The 19,068-nt window shown below is 36.2% G+C and overlaps 1 protein-coding gene across 1 annotated transcript in view; it reads right to left on the bottom strand.

The window, feature by feature from the left end:
• The window catches only part of PTPN20 (protein tyrosine phosphatase non-receptor type 20), a gene marked incomplete at both ends in the record, with an annotated part of 66,276 nt that extends 48,141 nt beyond the window's left edge, over positions 1–18,135 (bottom strand). Inside the window, 1 exon segment of the mRNA XM_081248506.1 lies at positions 18,091–18,135. Coding sequence (XP_081104632.1) covers positions 18,091–18,135 — 45 coding nt within the window.
• Positions 18,136–19,068: the final 933 nt, after the last annotated feature.

Below are 19,068 nucleotides of genomic sequence, written 5' to 3'. Positions count from 1 at the left end.
AAAAAAAAAAAAAAAAAATGACAAAAATTAGTTTCGTGTTCAATCACAAAGGCCAAGAATAACTGAGGAAACCCCCCAAAATAGAAAGAAAGATATCATAAAGAAAAACAGCAAATAGAAAATAAGATAAAACAATAGAATAATCAACAAAATCAAAGACTGGTTCTTTGAAATCAAAGACTTAAAAATATACAAAACTCTTTCACTACTCAATAATATCAAAATGAAAAAAAGGCACAACCACAAATCCAACTATCATTTTAAGAACTAATAAGGAATTACAATTAGACAAATTTGATAAAATGGAAACTTTTATAGAATTATAAATTATCAAAATCTACTCAGGAATATACAGAAAGCCTGAATAGTATAATAACTATTTAAAAGGTTAAGCCAGTAATCAAAATCTCACACCAAGCAGGAAAAAGGCATCTGGACCCAAACAGACTTCCAGATGAGATTTTACCAAACTTCCACCGAACAAAAATCTCTTCCTTATGCAAACTGTTTTAGAGAATTTTTTTAAGTAAAGGTATTTAATTTATATTAAAAGGTTAGTAAATCCTCACATGAAAACCAAACATGTAAAATACGAGTAAGAGAAATTGTAAGCCAAACTCAAAAATGACCAGATGCAAAAGTCCTAAATAAAATATTACTAAATGGTGCAGTGGAAAAAATGTGTAGATAAGATTTATCTCAAGAATTCAAAGTATACTCAGTTTCATAAAAATCTATCAATGTAAATTGGCATATTAACAAATGTTAACAGAATAAGAGACAAATCATATTATCATCTGAACATATAAAGAAAAATCATCTGAAAAATTCAATAACCTTTCAAGGTAGAAATAGAAAAAAAACTTCTTTAACTTATAGACAAGGTTATCTAATCAAAATATTGAGCCAACATTATCCTTAATGGTAAAACTTTAGAAACATTCTCACTGTTTTAAAGAAAATACAGGAAAGCCTACTACTTATTTAACATTGTATAAGATACAGGGCCCAAGCAATGAAAAGAAAGAAGAAAGAAAAATAAAAGCCATAAGGATTGGAAAAAAAGCAAGTTAACTGTTATTTGCAAATATTGTAATTGTCTACATAGAAAATTAAAGAGACTCCATGGTCAAACACTAGAAATAATAAAAAAGTCTGACAGAAGAGATGACACAAGATCAATAAATTAGAAACATTCCATAAGCCAACAATAACCAGCCAGACACTGCAACAAAAGAAAATATGTCATTCACAATAGAAATAAAAATATAAGGTAACTAGAAATAAGTCGAACCAAAAATATATACTGAAAATTGCAAAATTTTGGTGAAAGCTACAAAAAATAGAATAAATAACCTATATTCATATAGGCAAAAACTCCTATCATAATAATGGTAAGTATCTTCTAAATTAATCCATAGATTCAAAGAAAATCTACTCAAAATTCAAGCAGGATGTGTGGGTGTATTTGTGTGTATGTATGTATGTGTGTAGAAAACTAGAAAACAGAAATCTAAGAACAGGAAAGACAACTCTGGAAGAGTAGAACAGAGAGGGGGCATTTGCCCTATAAGATATCAATACTTATTATAAGTTAGAGTAATCAAAACAGTGTGAATTGGTGTAGGGATGGAAAAGCAGATCAATAAAAGAGAACTGGGGGCTTCCCTGGTGGCACAGCGGTTGAGAGTCCGCCTGCCGATGCAGGGGACGTGGGTTTGTGCCCTGGTCCAGGAAGATCCCACATGCCGCGAAGCAGCTGGGCCCGTGAGCCATGGCTGCTGAGCCTGCGCGTCCGGAGCCTGTGCTCCGCAACGGGAAAGGCCACAGCAGTGAGAGGCCCGCGTACCACAAAAAAAAAAAAAAAAAAAGAGAGAACTGGGATTCAAAAACTGTCTCAATCAAGCACATAAGAGCACCTGCCATTTGATAATGATGGCAATGCAGATCAGAGTGAGGAAAGTACTAAAATAAGTGGGGTTGGGACAATTGGCTTTCCTACCAGAAAAAAAAGATCATATCCCTTTCTCACAGCATAAGATCAAAGACCAAAATATGCAAAATAAAAGAGGCTATTTTTGTTATCTCAGGTTTGGGATGGATTCTGGAATTATGAAAGCACAATTTATGGTATAATAAAATATTGATAAGTTTGAATATTCAATTAAAAGACACTATCAACAAAAAATAAGCATTTACCAGGGAAAAGTGATACAAAGGATGACAGAATTTATCTAGGATATATAGAGAATTCTTAAAATTCAATATGAAAAGCAACCAACTATCTCTGAGTGAAGAATAATGAAAATTTACCACATGTCCTCTGGGAAACTCCTTTAACCACCAAAAAAGCTGAGTGATAAGATATTGTCCTCTGAATGCTGTGGGGTGCACATCTAACACTCCTGATGCTGAATGCTAAAACTGCACCATATCTTCCTAAAGTCCTTGACTTTGGATATCACTGCCAATATTGCCTCATACCAAGATTTAAAGGCCAGGGAGCTCTCCAAACCTAAGAAGGAGCTTCAAATTCTAGGGAGGCCAGTTACAAGGGGAAAAAAATGTCTAGAAGAACTATAAACAAGCAACTCATAGAAGAAGAAAACTTAAAGGCCAATAAAGGTATGAAGAAAATGTCCACCATCACCTAATAAACAAAGAAATGAAAATTAGAATAACCTACCACTGACTTTCACTTCTGCCCATGAGGGATTAACTGTTGCAAAATTTATTCACAACCAGAAAATAGGACAAAATACATGTGATGACAATTTTCAGATGTTGTACAACAGACTTTGATCTCTGAAAGAGGGAAAACAAATGATGTGAGTCTTATGATTACCGCAGATTAAGGCCCCAAGGAGTTTCCAGGCGAGAGATCAGGGAAAGAAACCTTGAGAGTCTGATCTTTCTTTCACTGAGTTGAGAAGAAAGAGGTCAAACTTCAGAAGATTAGGGCAGGCAGAATTTGTAGGACAGAATATCAGAGAGAAGGGAGCTAGCTGTACAGAACAAGAGAAGTCTGAATATTGGCAAAGAGATCCTCTCATGTCCTTTACAGAATATGGATCTGCTTTTATGTACAGGACAATCCCTGACACCCAGGAAGAGTCACTGGAAAGCAGCAAGCCAGACAATTCCTAGAGATTAGTAAGGGCTAGGAGCAGTGTATGTTCTCACAGCCAGAATAAGAACTTGTAAAACATGGGGCACTGGAGAGAGTGCACAAAAAAGATACCTCCTAGTAGTAAAACTAATTTATCCTCAGAATAAAAGTTACTCTGGACCACCTACAAAAAGTTTAACAGCAAGCCTCAAAAAGGATCAAGTTACCCAAACTTCAAGTAACATAACTGCAAGGCAGAAAATACTTAACTTTTTTATAGGAATACAAAAAAAAAATTCAGAACCCCAAATTGTACAATTCACAATGTCCATCATCTTGTCAACAGTTAACAGGCATGTAAAGAAACAGGAAAATATGGCCCATAACCAGATAAGTCAATTAATAGAAATACACTTAGAAATAACAGATGATGAAATTTGTAAACAAGAACCTTTAACAAGCTATTATAACTTTTATAAAGGTGTTCAAGGAAGTAAAGAAAGCATCATGTAATGAGAAGAGAAATGTAAAGTGTAAAAATGAGATCCAAATGGAACTTCTAGAAATGAAATGAACAATATATGAACCAAATGGAATTAATAGCAGATAAGCAGAGAAGAAAAGATAAGTGTATACCAACAGATAGCAATAGAAACTATCCAAAAATGAAGCATGGGAGGCCAGTGCGGGGAGGAGACTGAACAGAGATTCAGCAAACTTTTAAAGAAGAAAAAGGGGAAAGAGATACCATGTTAACAATAGTAAGAAAGTTGGAATGGCTAGATTATTATAAAAATAGACTTCAGAACAAAGAATGTTACCAGGGATAAAGAGGGACATAACATAATGATAAAGAAGTTAATTCATTAGAAATATAACAATTCAAAATATGTATATAACTAATAACAAAACTTCAAATTACATGAAGTAAATACCAACAGAATTGAAAGGAGAAAGACACATATCCACCAAATTCTCTTTCAGCAACTGACATAACAAATAGAAAAAAATATTAGTAAAGACATGGAAGAAGTCTGTAATTCACATTGTCCTAATTTTAAAGAATAGACACTTCACCCTAAAACAACAGAATACCCATTCAAGCACACATGGAACATTCTCAAAGATCACATACTGGGTCATAAAACAATTTTTAATAAATTTCTAAGCTATTAAATAATACAGAGTTTATCATATAAATTATAAAATATATCATGTAAATATCCTCAAATCACAATGGAATTAGAAACCAGTAATAATAAGATATATGGTAAATCTCCAAATATTCGGAGACTAAACAACAAATTTCTATTTAACCAATGAGTCAAAGAAGAAATCACAGGGAATCTAGAAAATATCTTAAACTTCATGAAGATGAATAAAACAGCACATTGAAATTTTAAAGAGGTTTGTGAGCAAAAGTAATGTTTTGGGGGCTTCCCTGGTGGCGCAGTGGTTGAGAGTCCGCCTGCCGATGCAGGGGACACGGGTTCGTGCCCCGGTCTGGGAAGGTCGCACATGCGGAGCGGCTGGGCCCGTGAGCCATGGCTGCTGAGCCTGCGTGTCCAGAGCCTGTGCTCCGCAACGGGAGAGGCCACAACAGTGAAAGGCCCACGTACCGCAAAAAAAAAAAAAAAGTAATGTTTTTGTAAATGTACAGCACTGGATACTTTATGAAAAAAAATAGAAAGGCCTAAAATCCATGATCTAAACTTCCACCTTAAGGAGTTAGAAAAAGAAGAAAAAATTAAATTCAAAGAAGCAGAAAAATGGATATGTTGGTAAGAACAGAAATCAATTAAATAAGGAGAAAAAGAAAATGGAACAAACATCTGGTTCATTGAAAAGATCAATAAAATTGGTAAGTATCTTGACAGATGAAGAAACAAACTAGCAATCTCAGGAATGAAAGGGAAGACCTCGTAATACTTTCAATAGAAATTTAAAGGATATTAAAGAAATATTATGAATAACTTTAAGTTAGTAAGTTTGACAACTTAGATGAAATGAACAAATAATTTGAAAGTCACAATCTACCATAGCTCACCCAAAAAGAAACACATAATCTGAATAGCCCTATAGCTAGTAAAGAAACTGAATTCATAATTTAAAACTCTCCCACAAAGAAAACACCAGGCCCAAAGAATTTCACTGTCAAATCCAAAACATTTATGGAAAAAAATACCAATTCTACACCAACTTTCAAAAAAATTGAAAAGAAGGAAACACTCCTCACCTCATTTTATGAGGTAAACACTACTGTATTAGTTTGTTAGGGCCGTCATAAAAAAATACCACAGACTGGGTGGCTTAAACAATAGAAATTTATTTTCTCACAGTCCTGGAGATTGGAAGTACAAAATCAAGGTTCCAGCAGGTTTGGTTTCTTCCAAGCCATCTCTCCTTGGCATGTAGATGGCCTCCCTCCTGTTGCGTCTGCTTTGATCCCAGTTCTGCCACTTGGTATGATCTAGGCCAAGTTCCCTATGCTCTCTATTCCTCAGTTTCCTTATCTACAGAATAGAAATACTAACAGTACCTATGTCACAAGGATGTCACAATGATTAAACAAGATATACATGAAGTGCTCAGCACAGCATTTGACACAGGGTCAGCATTTAGTAAGTTGGTTACTACTATTTGAGTTTCCAGGATTAATTTTCTTCATTTACATTTTTCAAGAAATATTTATTCCATTAAACCATGTGATTATTTTCCAGTTTATTAAAAAAAATATCCAGAGCTTAGAAACAATGATACTACATCAGCAACAAACATGCCCAGTGCCCATATCTTGGTTTCTAAATGCTATTATCCAATAAGAGAAAACTAAGCTCTTAGGAGAAATGGCTGCACCTAGGGCTGGCATAGGAGGAAATGTAAGATAAGCCTGGAGTATCTTGTAATGCAATAAAGTGCTCAAAAAACAAAAGGATGGGTTATGTCAAAGGGACCCAAGAGTCAACCTGAAAGAACTCCCAAGGACCCGGACTAGAACAATTTGAACAAAGTAAATAATATAACAATTAGATTATAATATAAAGTACAAAATACATATACTGAGTCCATACTGATGTAAACAAATGACTGAATAAATAAATAAGTAGGGGAGTAGAAACAAATCTTCTTTATAGGGCAATCCCAAATAATGTACATATATTACTCCCTTGTCTAGGAAGCAGAGCTACCTCCCTTCCCCACCTATGAGAGCAGCCTTGTTGTTTTGACCTCTTGAATGTTACTCTCCTTTTCTAATGCCACAACCATTGTCCAATTTGTCACCATGTGTCTTAATTACTGCCACAGCCTCTTAACAAGCCTGCTGTTTTCACTCTTACTATCCATCCAATACATCCTCAACACTGAAGCCAGAGAAATAACAGATAATAGAAACAGACAGATAGGAGTTCTAGATACTGGCATTAACAAATACAGACTTTAAATGTTCTATGTTTAAGGCATAAAAGACGAATGAAAATCTAGGAAAGAAGCTGAAGAAAGACTTCTATGGTTTGAAAGGAACACAATAGAAAGACTAATACTGAAACTAAGACATCAGTGGTGAATTTAACAGCAGATTGCATACAGCTAAACAGAATATTAATTAACTGAAAACAAAGTCAGAAGAAACATTTCAATAAAAATACAAAAAAAAAAAAAGACAATCTAGAGCCTGGGAGAAGATCTTTGACTTACATACTAAAGATAAGATTAGCTATAATAAAATAAAAAAATAAAACCTACAAACTAAAAAAAAAAAAAAAAAAAAATGCAACCCAGGATAGAAAGCCCAGAGATAAACCCATACACCTATGGTCACCTAATCTATGACAAAGGAGGCAAGAATATACAATGGAGAAAAGATAGCCTCTTCAATAAGTGGTGCTGGGACAACTGAACAGCTACATGTAAAAGAATGAAATTAGAGCACTACCTAACACCATACACAAAAATAAATGCAAAATGGATTAAAGATCTAAATGCAGGACCAGACACTCTAAAAACTATTAGAGGAAAACATAGGAAGAACACTCTGACATAAATCACAGCAAGATCTTTTTTGTTTTTTTTTGTTTTTTTTGTTTTTTGCGGTACACGGGCCTCTCACTGCTGTGGCCTTTCCTGTTGCGGAGCACAGGCTGTGGGCACGCAGGCTCAGTGGCCATGGCCCACGGGCCCAGCCGCTCCGCGGCATGTGGGATCCTCCCAGACCGGGGGCACGAACCCGCGTCCCCTGCATCGGCAGGCAGACTTGCAACCACTGCGCCACCAGGGAAGCCCAGCAAGATATTTTTTGACCACCTCCTTGAGTAAAGAAAATAAAAACAAAAATAAACAAATGGGACCTAATTAAACTTAAAAGCTTTTGCACAGCAAAGGAAACCATAAACAAAACAAAAAGACAGCCCTCAGAATGGGAGAAAATATTTGGAGATGAAGCAACCGACAAGGGATTAATCTCCAAAATATACAAACAGTTCATGCAGCTCAATATCAAAAAAAGAAAAAACCCAGTCAAAAAATGGGCAGAAGATCTAAATAGACATTTCTCCAAAGAAGACATACAGATGGCCAAGAGGCACATGAAAAGATGCTCAACATCACTAATCATTAGAGAAATGCAAATCAAAACTACAATGAGGTATCACCTCACACTGGTCAGAAAGGCCATCATCAAAAATCTGCAAACAATAAATGCTGCAGAGGGTGTGGAGAAAAGGGAACCCTCTTACACTGTTGGTGGGAACGTAAATTGATACAGCCACTGTGGAGAACAGTAGAAAGGTTCCTTAAAAACTAAAAATAGAACTACCATATGACACAGCAATCCCACTACTGGGCATATACCCTGAGAAAACAATAATTCAAAAAGACACATGTACCCCAATGTTCACTGCAGCACTATCTACAATAGCCAGGTCATGGAAACAACCTAGATGTCCATTGACAGATGAATGGATAAAGATGATGTGGTACATATATACAATGGAATATTACTCATCCATAAAAAGGAATGAAATTGGGTCATTTATAGAGATGTGGATGAACCTAGAGTCTGTCATACAGAGTGAAGTAAGTTAGAAAGAGAAAAACAAATATTGTATATTAATGCATATATGTGGAATCTAGAAAAATAGTACAGATGAACCTATTTCCAGAGCAGGAATAGAGATATAGATGTAGAGAATGGATGTGCAGACATATGGGGGGAAGGGAGGGTGGGATGACTTGGGAGATTAGGTTTGGCATTAATACACTACCATGTGTAAAATAGATAGCTAGTGGGAACCTGCAGTATAGCACAGGAAGCTCAGCTCGGTGCTCTGTGATGACCTAGATGGGCAGAGTGGGGGGGATGCAAGGGAGGTCCAAGAAGGTGGGGATATATGTATACATATGGCTGATTCACTTTGTTGTACAGCAGAAACTAACACAACAATGTAAAGCAATTATACTCCAATAAAAAAAATAAATTAAAAAAAATCTCAAGAGCAAAAAAAAAAAAAAAACAGCAAACAACCTAGTAGAAAAAAAAAGAAGATATGAACAGAAAATTCATATGAAATGGAAATAACCAATAAACAAAAAAGATGACAACCTTGCTAGCATTCAGGAAAATGTACATTAAAACAGTATGATATCACTTTGACTAATTAGTTGGGAAAAATTATTAAAATGGATAAAATTCACTGCTGATGAGGGTTAAGGGTAATAGATTAAAGGGAATGTAAATTGAAATATTATTAACTTGCTTTAAATGTGCATTAATTTTAACCAGAAATTCCTCATCTAGATTTCTCATACAGAAATACTCACACGTGTAAAAACTGATCAAAGAACAAGGATATTTCTTTTAGTACCATCTGTGGCAATAAAAATTGAGGGGAAAAATGTCCTTCAATTATAGGACAGTTGATAAGTTAAGATGCATCCATAAAATGGAATTCTAAGGAGCTTCCCAAAAAGTCTCCTGTCTTTGCAACCAATTCATCTCTGACTGTATCCACCACTGAGTCCTGTTGTGGATTTTCAGAGACTATCCTAAATTCCCCTAATTTCAATCCCACTGCCCTTTCAAAGGCTTTCAAACCTGATGAAGCTCTACAGTGTCAAAACAGTTTGGGAGGTACAGCACAATTAGTTATAAATAATAACTAAAGTAAAGAACTACTACCTAAGGAGACAAAAGACCTGTATGCAGAAAATTATAAGACATTGATGAAAGAAATTAAAGATGATACAAATAGATGGAGAGATATACCATGTTCTTGGATTGGAAGAATCAACATTGTGAAAATGACTATACTACCCAAAGCAATCTAAAGATGCAATGCAATCCCTATCAAACAACCACTGGCATTTTTCACAGAATTAGAACAAAAAATTTCACAATTTGTATGGGAACACAAAAGACCCAGAATGGCCAAAACAATCTTGAGAAAGAAAAACAGAGCTGGAGGAATCAGGCTCCTGGACTTCAGACTATACTATAAAGCTACAGTAATCAAGACAGTATGGTACTGGCACAAAAACAGAACTATAGATGAATGGAACAGGATAGAAAGCCCAGAGATAAACCTAGGCATGTATGGTCACCTTATCTTTGATAAAGGAGGAAAGAATATACAATGGAGAAAAGACAACCTCTTCAATAAGTGGTGCTAGGAAAACTGGACAGCTACATGTAAAAGAATGAAATTAGAACACCATACACAAAAATAAACTCAAAATGGATTAAAGACCTAAATGTAAGGCCAGACACTATAAAACTCTTAGAGGAAAACATAGGCAGAATACTCTATGACATAAATCACAGCAAGATCCTTTTTGACCCACCTCCTAGAGAAATAGAAATAAAAACAAACATAAACAAATGGGACCTAATGAAACTTCAAAGCTTTTGCACAGCAAAGGACACCATAAACAAGATGAAAAGACAACCCTCAGAATGGGAGAAAATATTTGCAAATGAAGCAACTGACAAAGGATTAATCTCCAAAATTTACAAGCAGCTCATGCAGCTCAATATCAAAATAACAAACAACCCAATCCAAAAATGGACAGAAGACCTAAATAGACATTTCTCCAAAGAAGATATACAGATTGCCAACAAACATATGAAAGAATGCTCAACATCATTAATCATTAGAGAAATGCAAATCAAAACTACAATGAGATATCATCTCACACCAGTGAGAATGGCCATCATCAAAAAATCTACAAACAATAAATGCTGGAGAGAGTGTGGAGAAAAGAAAACTCACTTGCACTGTTGGTGGGAATGTAAATTGATACAGCCACTATGGAGAACAGTATGGAGGTTCCTTAAAAAACTAAAAATAGAACTACCATACGACCCAGCAATCCCACTACTGGGCATATACCCTGAGAAAGCCACAATTCGAAAAGAGTCATGTACCACAACGTTCATTGCTGCTCTATTTACAATAGCCAGGACATGGAAGCAACCTAAGTGTCCATCGACAGATGAATGGATAAAGAAGATGTGGCACATATATACAATGGCTAACACATATATATGGAATCTAAAAAAAAAAAAAAAAGGTCAGGAAGAACCTAGGGGCAAGATGGGAATAAAGACACAGACCTACTAGAGAATGGACTTGAGGACACAGAGAGGGGGAAGGGTAAGCTGGGACAAAGTGAGAGAGTGGCATGGACACATATACACTATCAAACTTAAAATAGATAGCTAGTGGGAAGCAGCCGCATAGCACAGGGAGATCAGCTCGGTGCTTTGTGACCACCTAGAGGGGTGGGATAGGGAGGGTGGGAGGGAGGGAGACGCAAGAGGGAAAAGATATGGGGATATATGTGTATGTATAACTGATTCACTTTGTTATAAAGCAGAAACTAACACACCAATATAAAGCAGTTATACTCCAATAAAGATGTTAAAAAAAAAAAGAAAAACTAAAGTTACGGGTAATATATGTGTAAGTTAATAATTTAATAATATCATTTTGTTAAGATGTCTGTCTGACAGAAAAGGTTATAGTTTCAATACCCTGTAGAACATTAATCAATTTTATTTCTAATTCAGCAAAGTTATTTCAAAATTCCCTTCCTAGTGGATCAAACATACCCTGTTCTAAAAAATGCTCTTTCAACCAGCTTTTATCCTCTCACTATTCCTTGATTATTTAATGAGTTGAATTAAATTATTTAAGACAGGTATCTTCCTATATTTATTTGTATGGGTTTTCCTCTAATATAAGGTAGCTAAATGAACTGACACTTAAGTGCAGAGCGATTTTTTTCAAGCATATATGATTTTAACCTTTAGGAAAAAAAGATTGTGTCTACTTGTCTATGATGCTTTTGAGAATTTTGTCAAATTTTGAGCTTTCAAATTTTGATTTGAATAAATGAAGAGCCCTCAAGTTTGCCAGACCTTGTACATACTTTTTAAGTAACCTACCTTCTCTAAAGGAATGCAGGGCTCTGTTAAGATTTTTTTTTAACTAAAACAAAAAGCTTCTAGATTTCTGACCCACTTTTTTTGCCTATGCCAGACAGCTTCCTGTCTACTAATTTAAAGAATAAAATGGTATTTATTGTCGTAATGGCATATTATTGTCTAGTTAGATTTTACATTAAATAGTCTAGCAATCCCTCAAGAAGATTCCCTTATATAATTCTATTCAATGTTGCATAGGTTTGTGTTAGATGATCATGATTTCATCAATGAATATCACAGGCCATTTACATGTTAAGGCAGAGTCTCACTCTGTAATCCTTGTTCTGGCTTCCTCACTCTGGAGCACTACAGAGTGGGTCCTCCCGCCATAGCTCCTGGCATCTTTGCACACTGGTGTAATTCCTACTGTTAGGTTCTCTTCTCCAGGGTAAACATCTTTAGTTCCTTATATCACTCCTTTAGATTTTTTACTTATTCTACATGGAAAATAAACGTGAAGACACTTACTTCATGTCTGAGAAACCCTTTATTCTAGCTTCCAGTGATATAATTTGAAAAATTGACAATCTGATGCTAATTTCACTCTAGAGCACATTCTTTTATATGTAACTTGTTTTATTCTCCACCACTGGAAGCTTTTAGGATCTTTTCCATGTTTGGAGGTTTCACAATAATGTGCCTTGGTGTGCTCTTTTTCCTTTCATTTTGCTGGGTAATGGAACTTACTCTCAACCTGGAAACTCATCTTAGTCTAGGAGCTTTTCTTTAATAATTAGCTCCTCAGTCTCCACTTTTTTTCTGAATTCCTGTTAGTTAAATGCAGGCTCTTAGATTCATGCTCTAACTTTACCTTTTTTCTATTTTCTATCTCTTTATCTTTTTGTTTTATTTTCTGAAAGATATATCCAACTTTATCTTACTCTCTTGAATTTTTTCATTTCTGCTTACACTTCTCTATTTCCAACCTAGAATACAGTGCCCAGGCCAGAACATGCAGTAGAAAAATGTCCATGGAATAATGAATTTTGTTAGCAATTGTCATTGTGTAATCAATCTTATTATATGTTTCTCTAGCAATAAGAGTATTTTTCCCAGGTTTGGACAAATGCAAGATGTTAGGCAACAGAAAAAGCTTTTCTGTTATGGTAGTAAGGGATGTGCCCTTCCATCATGGATTCTAGATTAGTAGACTAGAATAAACAAGGTATTTTCTCAAAATCATGATAATCACTTGGCCAGAATAAGAGTCCAAATCAGAATCAAATAAGGAAAGTAACAGGTCAAAGCTGGAGAAGGGATGCTAAGCATCAGTTCAAGGAATGAAATATGAAGTGGAAAGCTAGAAGACTAGAAGGCCATAAATTAATGGGGCCCATGAAAAATGAAAAGACATCAGAGAGCCATTTTTATGTGTGCTCATGTGTGGCTTAGGGGCAGCTATGAGAGTTTAAAAGCACAAGGCTGCACAGAACACCCCCTCCTCCCTTCCTACTCATTCCTAGATTCCTTAACCTTGGGATAAGGCAAGGGGTGTCCCTTTTTTGGCCGGACTGAGATCCTGCCCCTAAGAAAGCTTGTTTGACCTCATGTTCCTATGAACCCCTATGGTGTCCAGCCTTTCTCCTTGGCTCGGCACTGGAACAAGCCCTGGTGGAGGCTATTTGTGGAGCACATCCTGAAAGTCCTGGCAGCATGGTAATGCCCCATGGACTGGGTATGGTCATAAAGGGATGGTAAGGACCAGTGAAAGACAGAGAGAACATGAACAGATGAAGTAGTGGTAGTAGAAAGGTAGCAACCTTTATAACTTCAGTGACTCAGGAAGAGTTCAGAATGCAGTCTTCAATGTTCTTGAAGGGTCAGGTGATAGAGATTATACTGGAGTTGAGTGAGTCTAGGTTGCCTATGGGATGCTATCTACCGGTGAGCAATGCTATGTCAATTGAGGCCTACTAGCAGCCCCTCATGTGGTATCCTATAAATCCTTCTTGTGAACTGAAATTCCTTGACCAATGGCCAGAGTCAGGATGGCTCTAGATACAGTACAGAACTAAGAGTTAAGGACATAATTACCATGAAATGTGTGTGGACTGATTTAACTACCTGTTGTTCATTAACGCTGCATTTGGGAGCTACATAACCTGTCATTTTACCCATATTAAAGGCACAGTATCAACAGTACTTCCCAGTGACTCCTTTAAATACCCCACTTGGCTTATTGATAGATGGACATGAACTTATAAGGTCTTAAAAATTACAAGTTACAAATGTGGCCCTCTCTCAGACACATGAGTGGGAAGGTTAGAAAAAAATTATCTCAAGAAAAGTAGGGTTGACTGGAAAAACTAAAGATGAACCAGCACAAAGAAACTAGTGGTCTGTTTTGGCATAGATATTTACTATAATGAGAATTGTGTTCTCCTCCAGGATACTCAGGAATTGACAGAGAGTAGCATAAACCCTGGGCTAGCTAGCTCAGGTCCTACATGGTACCACATAATTCAGATTTTGGACCTGATGCAGTAAGATAACCAGAAATTTCAGGTCACTGTGGTTAAGTTTTAAAGGTGCCTGAAACGTGAAGAAGGCCAAGGATCTTCACATAGACTTTGCCAATGGGACATCTAAGTGACTAGTATACTAGTTCAACTAGTAAATGAATCTCCTGAGTATTCCACAATTTTTCACAATTATAAAAGGATGATTTCTAATTTCAGCATGCATTGCTAGGCTCAAGCAACTATTTGACATTGCAATAGGGTTCCAAGGGAGGCTTTAGGGCCACCAGGTGTTCCAAGCAAAGCATTTCCGGGGATTTGGTGGTTTGAGTCATTCTAATCTTAGGGTGACCAGGAAGAAGAATGCCTACTCCATTAGGATAAGGAGAGCTTCCTCTTGATCCAGGGCTGCTCTAGACAACTCTAATTAGAGGCTGGTTTAACCTATCTTGCTCTTAGTGAAACTCAGTCAGTTCTTAAAGATCACTTCATTCTTTCCTAAGGGCTGGAAGATCACTTCATTCTTTCTATTACAAACATCTGTTTGGTAATAGAAATTTACTGTAAGTCAAAACTGCTAACCTGTCATTTGTTGAAGGACAGCATATTGCAGAAACTACAGGTTAGTACCTCCTCTGTTCTCTGTTTCCTTTCAACACTAAGAGCAGCTCTGAGATCATGTTCAAACCAACAAACACGTATTAAACATCTATAGTACACAAAGTACTGAGCTTGCTTAAGGAAAGAGGAAAAAGACTCAATCTCCATCCTCAAGGAGTTTGCAGTTCAATAAGAAAATATAAAAATGAATGAGGCGATAAAACATACACTCCAATAAGGATATAAATAAAGGCATATGGGAACCAAGAAAAGAGAACACAAATTCCAGCTGGAATTCCATAAAAACTATAAATTTCAATAAGGGATAATGAGTGATTTGGGGACTGTGTCTGTGACTAAAGATTTTGATCCATTTAAAGGAACCTGGTAGGCAGAACCCTCTTTGACATAAATCACAGCAAGACCCTTTTCGATCCACCTCCTAGAGTAATGAAAATAAAAACAAAAATAAACAAATGGGACCTAATGAAACTTCAAAGCTTTTGCACAGCAAAGGAAATTATAAACAAAACAAAAAGACAGCCCTCAGAATGGGAGAAAATATATGCAAATGAAGCAACCAACAAGGGATTAATTTCCAAAATATACAAACAGCTCATGCAGCTCAATATCAAAAAAACAAACAACCCAATCAAAAAATGGGCACAAGGGGCTTCCCTGGTGGCGCAGTGGTTGAGAGTCCGCCTGCCGATGCAGGGGACACGGGTTCGTGCCCCGGTCTGGGAAGATCCCACATGCCGCAGAGCGGCTAGGCCCGTGAGCCATGGCTGCTGAGCCTGCGCATCCGGAGCCTGTGCTCTGCAAGGGGAGAGGCCACAACAGTGAGAGGCCCGCCTACCGCAAAAAAAAAAAAAAAAAAAAAAAAAAAAAAAAAAAAATGGGCACAAGATCTAAACAGACATTTCTCCAAAGAAGACATACAGATGGCTAAAAAGCACATGAGAAGATGCTCAACATCATTAATTATTAGAGAAATGCAAATCAAAGCTACAATGCAGTATCACCTTACACCAGTGAGAATGGCCATCACCAAAAAATCTATAAACAACACATGCTGGAGAGGGTGTGGAAAAAAGGGAGCTCTTCTACACTGTTGGTGGGAGTGTAAACTGGTACAGCCACTATGGAGAACAGTATGGAGGTTCCTTAAAAAACTAAAAATAGAGCTACCATATGATCCAGCAATCCCACTCCTGGGCATATATCCAGAGAAAACCATAATTTGGAAAGGTACGTGCACCCCAATGTTCACTGAAGCACTGTTTACAATAGCCAGGACATGGGAGCAACCTAAATGTCCAGCAACAGAGGAATGGACAAAGAAGATGTGGTACATATATACTATAGAATACTACTCAGCCATACAAAGAACAAAATAATGCCATTTGCAGCAACATGGATGGACCTAGAGATTGTCATACAGAGTGAAGTAAGTCAGACAGAGAAAGACAAATATCATATGATATCGCTTATATATGGAATCTTAAAAAAAGGTACAAATGAACTTATCTACAAAACAGAAGTAGAGTTACAGATGTAGAAAACAAACTTATGGTTACCAGGGGGTAAGGGGCGGGGGGAGGGATAAATTGGAAGGTTGGGATTGACATATACACACTACTATATATAAAATAGGCAACTAATAAGGACCTACCGTATAGCATAGGTAACTCTACTCAATACTCTGTAATGACCTATATGGGAAAAGAATCTAAATAGAGTGGATATATGCATAATTGATTCACTTTGATGTACACCTGAAACTACACAACATTATAAATCAACTATGCTCCAATAAAAATTTTTTTAAAAATAATAATAAAGTAACTTGATTCTTGCTCTGTCACTCTCTTATTGTGGACTTTAAATCCATCTATATGTTTAACTTTTCAGTTTTGCTAAGCATTCTCTTTCCTTGAGAAAAGAGAAAATTTGCTAGGTGGCAATAAAGAATAAAACTATAAATTACTACAATATAATGTAGTACTTTTGAATATAGAAAAATATATTCATGCAAAGTTCTGATGACAAAATATGAGAATTGCTAATTTTATTTTAATTTCTTTTAAGGAAGCCCACCCAGTTTGGCCACTTGCATATTAATTTGCAAGTGTCTTAAGAAAATTAATGCCTCAACTATTTTTTTGTATGCTGTTATTGTCCTTTTCACAGAAGCTAAAACAAAGGCATGGAGTGCTTAGGATGTAACAGAAAGAAGCCGAGTCAAAATTATATTTTAAAAGACTCCCATAAAATTTAAATTTCATCAGATTCTTGAATAGAAGATCAGAAGATAATTGATAGAACTGTTAATGCACAGTTAGCTCAAAATGGAAAAAGTATCAAGCAGATTTTTTTTAAATCAGGTTACACAAAAGGAAATAAATAATCCTGGACAGTAATCACAGCAACGTAAATTAAAGGAAGCTCAAGGCATCATTTCATAACAAGTAAATTAACAAGTTAACCACATTTCTTTTTGCTGTGATAACACCAAATGTGGTGAGGTTACAGTATAACTGATATATTGCTGGTAACGTGCTTAACCTTTTCTAAAAATAATATCACAATAGGTAGTAAAAGTAATACAAAATTAAGATTCATTAGCTCAAGGATCCCAATCTGGAGAATTTATCCTAAAGAAAGAATTCAACCAAAAAATAAAATCTATAAATATTAACATGTCAATAATAATATCTATAACTGAAGGAAAAAAAAACTGGAAACAACATACGTGCTATGGATAATATCATGATGAGAAAGAAAGCTGCCTTCAGGCCTTTCAGAGTGTAAACCGGACCAGAAGTACTTCTGAAATCAGACCTGTAAGGCTAGAGCAGCAGCCTGGCAGGGAATGCCCTATGTAGACCTCTGGCTTAAGCCTCTAGGGCAAGGGAACAACACTGATTACAGGGAGGCAGGGTAGAAGAGGAACCAAGAGCTGAGCTGTACATGGAAGAGAAGAGAAAAGACATTAAAAAAATGTTGAGAACTGACGGCAAGCTACTAATGAGTGAGGCACGACAATGACACCATGAGTCAGCTGGGAGACAGTTAACATCTAATTGAAACACTGCCTTAGTATTATATACCAAAATCCTCCTTTTTTGTGTGCTTTTATGTACTTTCCAAAGTACATAAGAATTTCTGCAATAAATATATATTATATCTATAATCAGAAATAAGCATTATTTGATCAGAGTAAAATAAAACTCATGTAAGAGTCTAATTCTTGCCATTCTAAGCATGGTGGCTTGTTAGAGATGCAGAATCTTGGGCCCCACCACAGACCCAGTGAATCAGAACGTGCAGGTTAACAAATGCACAGGTGGTTCGTGCGTACTTACCGTCTGAGAAGCACTGCTCTGGCTCCCCCTGCTCCCCATGTCCACCACAGTGCACAACGCATAAGAACCTACCAGACTCTGCTGTAGTGTTCTCCGATGAAGACATGTTGTCCCCATTCCCGGTTGAGATGGGTAAAAGGTTTCTGCAGGTACTGAGCCTTGTGCTCTCAGAGTCAGACAGAAGGTCGAATTAGTATCCTGGGGCCAGCACACAATGGCTGTTCACCTGGTCAAACATACAATGTAAAGGAATTTTAGACAACTCGAGTTCTCACAGTTTTGACATATTATTACTCATTTATTTAGTCACTGTAACTCAGCGAGTTAATTCTTTTAATGCCAAACTTATTCTGAATTAGGTGCTGGAGATTCAATATTGGAGGGTAAGAATTAACTTCAAAGCTTATCTCCAAGGAGGTCATGTTCAATCTATAAAAAGTCCTCACACAGGATAAACTTTTTTTTCTCTTCTAATCTTTGCCATAATAGGCCTGTAAGATGATGTTACATTGCTCCCATTGGTTGAAATCTAGAGGTTTTTTTGGTCTGGTGACTCTTTCAATTAGTTTACCTGCAAATGAAATAAGATTACTATAATCTTAATCTAAAAGTTAATGTTTGGAAACATATATTTTAAAACTTTGATATAGTATGTTAAGAAAGATGATTTAAAACATGGAGGTAAAGCAAAAACATAGGGGGCATATCCTTTCAATGTTATATGAGGATGATGTTTAAAAGGCCCTCCCAAGGATTATTTAATTATATAAAGAAATTGTACTTTGTACAACTCATTGTTTACTGTTGATTAAAAGTCCTAGACTTAGTAAAATTACATTAACCTATAGATTTTCAGCCAGTTGGAATACAAATAATTTCTGAGAGAAAAGATGATACCAAAGATTATAATTTATCGCCCTGTCAGACATTAACCAGGCTTTTAAAATCTAACCTAGCATTCTTACTCTAACCTTCGTTCAAAATACATATAAAAGCCTAGATCCTCAAAATGTTCTCTGAACTACCTTGGCCACCTTCCTGGTTGCTTCA

The sequence above is a fragment of the Mesoplodon bidens genome (assembly GCF_964165515.1).
Source record: "Mesoplodon bidens genome assembly, chromosome: 1".
In the NCBI taxonomy this organism is placed as follows: Eukaryota; Metazoa; Chordata; class Mammalia; order Artiodactyla; family Ziphiidae; genus Mesoplodon; species Mesoplodon bidens.
Note: the sequence above shows the minus strand (reverse complement) of the source record. Positions and strands in the feature narration are given on the sequence as shown.